The sequence below is a fragment of the Athene cunicularia genome (assembly GCF_003259725.1).
Source record: "Athene cunicularia isolate RWA chromosome 5 unlocalized genomic scaffold, athCun1 chr5_part2, whole genome shotgun sequence".
NCBI lineage: Eukaryota > Metazoa > Chordata > Aves > Strigiformes > Strigidae > Athene > Athene cunicularia.
The window spans coordinates 7,321,189-7,328,403 of NW_020799102.1; the positions used below are offsets into that span (position 1 = coordinate 7,321,189).

At 49.2% G+C, this 7,215-nt stretch overlaps 1 protein-coding gene across 1 annotated transcript in view; it reads left to right on the forward strand.

Moving 5' to 3' along the window:
• Window positions 1-5,799, forward strand: part of DUSP8 (dual specificity phosphatase 8) — a 61,831-nt gene extending 56,032 nt beyond the window's left edge. Inside the window, exon 10 of the mRNA XM_026850178.1 lies at window positions 5,671-5,799. Coding sequence (XP_026705979.1) covers window positions 5,671-5,799 — 129 coding nt within the window. The remainder of the gene's footprint in view (window positions 1-5,670) is intronic.
• The last annotated feature ends 1,416 nt before the right edge of the window (window positions 5,800-7,215 follow it).

Here is a 7,215-nt window from a genome sequence, read left to right on the forward strand (position 1 = left end):
CCTGAATCCCTCCCAAAGCCTCCTTGTCTCTCCAGAAAGACCACGAACCCACCTGTGCCTAGGTAGAAACCGTGCTACTGGTTGGGAATAGCTTTCACAGGAGCCTTCCCCTCTCAGCTCCATGTCCAGGAGCAGCTTTTGCTGCCGCCTTCTCCTATTGCCATCAGATGGTGCCATTGAGTCTTCCTAGGAGGAGAAGCCCCGAGGACAGCAGGCTGGCACCAGGGAAGACGCGGGCGTCTTGCTCCATCTCCCAGGCAGGGAATAGAGGTTTACTGCCCAATTCCAAATATGGCAAAATAAAGAGATTATTTTTTTTTTTAGCATAGGTGTTGGCAAAATAAAGCAAATGTGGGGTTTCTGCTGTTCCTAATACATTAACAAGCATCTGTGACACGGCTTTTTCCATTTTTTTGCACGTCTGGCAAGACTGGCTATCTTCTTGCAGCTGGACTCTGGTGGTATCATTGCAGGAGCAGTATAGGAGCACTTCAGCTTCCATTTCCACCCCAGAAAAGGTGTGTTCACTGCTGGAAAGATTTAGGGAAGATGAACTTCTCATGCAGCAGGGCCAGAAATGAAAGAGAGCAAGAGCATTAGCAAAAGCTCCCGTTCTCTCCATGACAGCAATGTGGGACACAGAACTTGCCCTCCTCAGACAGTCCTAGACAGCAGGCAGCAGGCTGCCGGTGCTTTGGGGTGACTGTCTCCCTTTCACCTCTCCCTGCACGTTCTCTCCCTTTTTTTGAGTACAGAGTGCACTATAAGAGGCTTGTGCATCAAGGCACGCCAATTGCAATGTGCTCATCACATCTGACATCTCCCCTCCAGATGTGGGGACAGGGCTTTGGTATTAATAATTCTCTTTGTGTTTTTTTTGCAATGACCAGGGCCTGGCACAGCCAGCTCTGCTGTCCTGCTGAGGCCTCTACCTGGCATTCCAAGTACGCAGGAATAATAACTGATAAGTGTTTTTTCTGGGGTTTTTTTTGGTTTTAATTGTGCAACATGAAAGAGGAGAAAAATGCTAACAACGTGGGGAAGGAGAGAAGAAATAATTACAATTGCATTTAGTCAGTGATAAGAATGGCTGCTGAGCTGGGCTGGGTGGTTTCCAAGCTTCAATTTCACAGCATAATATTTCCTGCACCCTTAAAATAACTTCTCCCTGCCCCCAGGGTGTCACAGGGGCCGGAGAGCAATGTGTGCCCCTTGCCTGTGCAGCCCCATGCTGCTCAGTGCTCAGTTATCAGCCGGGGGCTGTACTGAGAGCAGTCTCATCATATGTGTCATGCCAAGGCGCTGAGTCCCAGCGCAGAGGGCTGGAGCAGAAAGGAGGAGATGCTTTGCAGACCCAGACCTGTGGTCTCCCTGGGAAGGCAGCAGGGAGGGGAATGCTGGCTGTCTGAGCTCTCTTTGGTGCCCGGTGAAGAGCAGCTTTCCTGAACCACTCGGCAGAGATGGGACCTCTTTATTGTCAGGGCTGATTGCTCATATGAGATGTATTTACAGAAGCGACTGTTTGTGCAGAGCGCAGCAGACAAACAGACTCCTGTTCTGCCAGGCACGCTTTGTAATCGGTGGGGGCTGGGAACACTTTAATGCAGCCATCGGAGGCCTCATTTGTACCGCAGGCCCCAGCACGGCGCCTGTGGGGTGCTGAGCCCCGGTCCTGCTCCCCGACCCCAGCAGGAGTGGAGGCGCAGAGCGGCACCGCTCGCTCTCACCCACGTTCCGTGAGGCGGGCGAGGGCACACAGCTCACTCTGAGCTGGGCGCGCAGCACCCGCACAGCAAACCCTTGGGTGTGATCCTGGCACTTGAGTCCCACCGTCATCCCACGGCTGGCAAATCCAGGGCTGTTTCCCTTTGGGGCACGTGGCTGAGGGGGGCAAACTCTGCCCTGGGCGAGATGCGCCCCAAGCAGGTGCAGACGGGCTGCCCATCTCCTTGCTCTGCTGGAGACATGATGCAGACTCTGAGGTCACTTCAGAGGTTACATGGTGAACTGCTTTACATGCAGTTGTACCAGAGAGACATGCCAGAAAGTTGGTCTTTGACTTTACAAATAACACCAAGGACTGGTTAAAAGCATCCAGGACTCTGAAAAACAGACTTACAGGCTCTTTGCTGTCTGCTGTTTTTTTTTCGAGGTGGAGGCCTAGGGGGAGTTTTGCCATCTGGGAGAGAGATGCAGCACTAGGAAAATAACGCAGTTTCCGGCACTGTCTCCATCTTCCTGCAAAACCAGCAGGGATGGGCAAGCCCCAGCTTCCAGTTAACGTGCAACACCTTTTGCTTGCAGGTAGCCTATAACACAACCACACCAAGTGGACATCCCTCTCCAAATTTAAAAAATAACATGTCCTGTTTCTCAGCCTGTGCCCTTTTCTCCACCCTGAGACAGGCACTAGGTTCAGATATGCTTGGGGAAGAGCTTATCAGTAAGGAAGAGCAGCACCAACTGCAACAGAGCTGGTGTGTGTCTACTTGCCAAAGGGCCGTTCAAATTGGCTGGTGCTGGTCAGGCAAAAGGAGAGCTTTGGTTTGGTTACAGCCTGTCCAAAACGACATGGTATCACCAGTGCTGGGACAAAAGGAAACCCACCCTCGTCCAGCTTACAGAGCTCTCTGACACATGCAGGTCAGCCCAGGCCACCCATGGGTGGCTATCAGTGTTTCCTAAGATTCCCAGCTGAAGCTGTAACTCTCTCTCTCTCTCAATTCAATTCACTTCAGCGTAATTTTTTTATTCTCCATTTGGAAGAACAGAGAAATTCACCTAATTGTGAGCACGCCTAAGCAATGCAGGTTTCTGAGCGTTCACACATTGTCTGTCACAAGACTTCTGATGCAGAGTGAAGTGTTTCTTTCATTTTCCAGATGTGGAAGCTGAAGCATGAGGCGGGCATTGCTCAGTAATACCTAATTAGTGAGGGAAAAAATAAAACCTAGTCACCACCAGTCTCGTGCTTCAACATCTACTCATAAGTTGTTGTTTAAAAGAGGAAATGCCGAATACTGCTATTCTTCTGTGACTGGGAGAGAGACTGAACTTTGTTCAGCATCCCTGGAAATGCAGACCCCCAAGGACAGATTTTTCAGACCTCTTCCCTGAAGCTTCAGCCCTCTCTCAGACATCAGAATACAAGCCATATTTCTCAGCTAGTTCAGGACCCAAAATACCATTGTTTTTTTCCAATCTGGTCCTTGGCAGGATTGATTGTCTTGTTGCAAGACTATTATCTAAAACATCTTACTATTATGGGTAGCAATCAATATTTATAACCACTCACAGTGTTTATTTATAAAGAAAAATAATCAAATGTTCCAACCAAGAAAAGATGCTGTTATTAATATCCAGCATGATTAATAATCACATTTGGAGTCACAGGCAGGCCCACGCTGTCAGACTCATGCACTTTGCTTTTTCTAATGGCTCTGCAGGAATTTGAACTGTAATATGTTTCATGCACAGGGACAAAGACGTTTTGTCTCAGGGAAGGAGTATGTGGATGTTTTTGACTTAAAGAGCCAGTGCTGCATTCAGAGCTTCACAAACACACCATTTTGATCCCAAGCCCATCGGTCTGCCATATCTTATCAGTGAGTGTGTATCTCCTCCTGTTGCTGAAGGCCCAGAGCAGCGGATTTGAAGCTTGTTGAGAAACGTTATACCCCCTCTGTGTCAGGGCAGCCATCACCTGCTCTGCTTCCCTACATTCCCCCTGAAAATACCTGAGCCAGGCAAACGGGTTCACACTTCTCTGCCTGCTGAAACTTCTCAGCTGCCCAGGGTAAGATGAGCTCCATGGGAATGATCTTGCCTCAAAACAAGAGAAGGAAAACCCTTACAGCCCTGAGCATTGCTCGCTTTCCACCTTCACCTGTTCCTTCAGCACTACCACAGCCACTTAGGGAGAGAAGAGGGAACATGAAAAGCAGTTGTCACGGTATGAGATACGAGGCCTCTCGGCCCCACACCAAATATTAGGGTGGTGCGGGAGGGACAGGTGTTTCTGATGCAATAAGCCAGTAAGGGAGCAAAGTTCACTCCCACTCCCTAGTGCTCAGCCGTGCAAGGTGATGTTTGCCCACCTGTGCGTTGCACTTTTCCTGCTGCAGGAGGTAACAGCAATAAAATCAGAGGCAGTAAAGGGACAGAGCTGCAGAGATACTGGTGCCTTAATTACTTCCTCATAGCCACTTGTCCTCTGCAGCACCGCTTTATTACCAGACAGGCAAAGCAAGCCGACTGAAAAACCAATACAAAAATGAGTTGTATACAACAGACGTTGTCTGCGCTGCTATCAAACATCCTGTTTTGCACAAATCTGGTCATGAGAGCTGTGGGAGGGAAAAATAAGGAAGGAAACCTTCAGGCTTGCTATTCCAAGGCAGCTCCCAGCCAGTGCTGAGCCAGTCTCAGGACTGCAGCGTCTCTCTGTTCAGCAGTTGGGTCCATGCTGTTTTGCACCTTGACTGCTATACTGAGCTCTGCAGAGCCTTACATGACTGCCAGATCCTCATGTGATCTGCCCCAACTCCTGTGGTCTGGTCTGCATGGGCTGACCTCCAGCATCCCATCATTGCCCAAAAAGCTCTGGTGCTGTTGAGGAACACCTGGGAACAAAGCTACCCTGTGCCTGCAAGCCAGGAGGAGCAGGGCATGCACTTTGTCCGGGTCCTCATGTGCCAGCCAGGCCAGGGGATACTGGGTGCAGGACAAGGAGAGGAGTGAGAGAACCCAGTATTTCTTGCCATGCGCCACAGGCCAAAAGCCTTACAGTTCAGATTCTGCAAGTCTACAGGGTGCACCACAGACTTTCTGCCCAGACTGTCTGGCAATAATCTTGCATTTTAAATCCTGTTAGACACAGGTAAGCTGTGGGACAGTAATCCAGGGAAGAGTCGGTGCAAAACCCCCCCAATGTCAAGCATTACAAACCTTTCCGATCCTCTGCGCTTTCCACCACATCTGTATGCCAAGAACCACCTCTTGTTAAGCACCTTAAATTCATGTCCTTCAGGGTGGTGAAAGCCTGTTGTCCTGAACAAGGAGCACCCTTTCTTTATGCATGTGCATAGGGCTTAGCACAAAAGCACACCAGGCCAGCTAGGCTTGCTATTGTCAAACAAATAACTGCTTTGATGCATTTTGTAGAAGGTTTAGAAATAGAACTGGGAGTTGCAGGACAACCACTGGAGATTGGTCTTGGATTGGCATATCCTTTGCTCTTCAGAGCTGCTCACAGAGGGACCTGACTGAATGGGGATGAATGTGAAAATGCTCAGTCTGCCAGAGGGACTTCTGAGGTTTCCAGTGGCTGAGGGAAGAAGGAAAAAAGCAGTAGGTGTAATGTCAATTTGACAATAGAAAAAAATTATAAAATAATCACCTTAGGTGAGATATAGATAAATGCCTTGTGCCATTGGAAGGTACGATAGAAAAGATTAATGAAATTGATGTTTGTTGTCTGAGTTTCTTTTGCATCAGCAATTCTCCTTGTGCCAGTTGCCATATATTTTCCTTGATACAATCAGGAGAAAAACAGCTAATCTGACATGACAAACTCATTGTATCAGAAGTCAACTCTGCTTTAAAACGTGTGTCATATGACTAAACACCCTACTCCTGGTACAATGCATCCCACAGTAAAATTGGATGAAGCTCATCCTCAAATGCCCTGCCAAAAATACTCCTAACAAAGGGCAACAAGAAAACATAATTCAAATGAGGGACATCTGTTCTCAAATGTTTGCAGATAATGACTGGATCAAGTGTCTGCATAAAGGATAATTATTTTCTGCAGATGGTTTGATCTGGTATTTTAGACATTGTAAAAAATCCTCATCCCAGCCACTCAGTAAAGTATGTGGGGGTTTTCTGCAAGAGACCTTTTTGCTGTTCTCTGCTACATATTCTAAATGCAAAGATAACTAATATAAACAATTAAAAGATAAAATGCAGGTGTTAAATAAAAATTCTCCATTTGAACACAGACAACATACATTTTCAGCTTCTGGTCTTCCACTTCTTCTATCACACTGCTGGATACCCAAATAATTCTCAGGGTGAACTTTTGTTACAGGAGAATGGCAAAAGAAAGCAGTAACGTGTTGTGCAAAGGGATCCCCAGCAGATTTCAGAGGGGAGGTCAGTTCCAGAAACGGCAACGCAATATAGTTTTTAAGACAAAATAATTCTACCACCTTTCCTCAAGACAGAGGGATACAAAACAACCACAAGCAAGACACGTTGTTATTAAATCACCCCTGTGACACCCCCCTTGCAACACATGACTGACCCTGGGATAACGCTTCTCTGTTGTACTGTTGTCAGAGTCAGTGTGATGGCTGGAGAGGAGCTCACCCCCCCTGACGGAGCGGGACCACGGCTCGGGGGTGCCTGTGGGATGTGGGGCCATGGGAACCCCCACAGCCACAGCAGCACAGGCCTGGGCCCCCGGCACAGCGGGGTGGAGGAAGCAGGGAGGAGGAGGAGGATGAGGATGGCTCAAACAGCCTCTGAAAGACAGTCCTTGGCTCACGAAGCTGGTGACCACAGGGAGCCCAGTGAAGTAACCATCGCTCTCCCGTAACACAAACAGCTTTTAATTAATACACACGCTCAAAGCATGTGATGACCCCCAGCAGATCTGCCTCTGTAAACGTCTCCCCCACCTAAGCAGGTGCTGCTGCTGGGGGGGAATGGGCGAAGAGAACATTCCCTCTGACAGCCTGCGGAAACGCTGCGTCTCGGTGATTTTGCGTGGAAAGGATTTCTCCTCTTTAAAACAGTTTGGATCATTTATACCCCAAAGAGGTGCGGTGTCGGGCTGTCTGTGGGCACGTACCGTCCCTGGGGTTGTGGAGCTAGTAGTTGGTTTGTTACTTTTGCAATCAGTGGAACTGGGAAAGGAAGGATTTTGAATCAAAGGGGAAATTCTGGAGCACAAGGTGCAGCCAGTAGCGGCGAAGCGGAGGCAGGTGAGGGAGGCAGCCAGTCCGTGTCCCAGTGCCCGAGGCTCGGGGACTCTCCCAGGGCGCTGGGTGAGCGGAACGGCCGTCTTTGTGCAGGACCGGCTGGGATCAACGCCCGGCTCCTGCGGGAGCTCCGGCCGTTCATCACGCTCCCGAATTAACGCGGTTTGCCTTGTGTGCAGGGCGGCGGAACCACCGCGGCACAGGCAGGGCCGAAGCGCTGAGGCCCGGG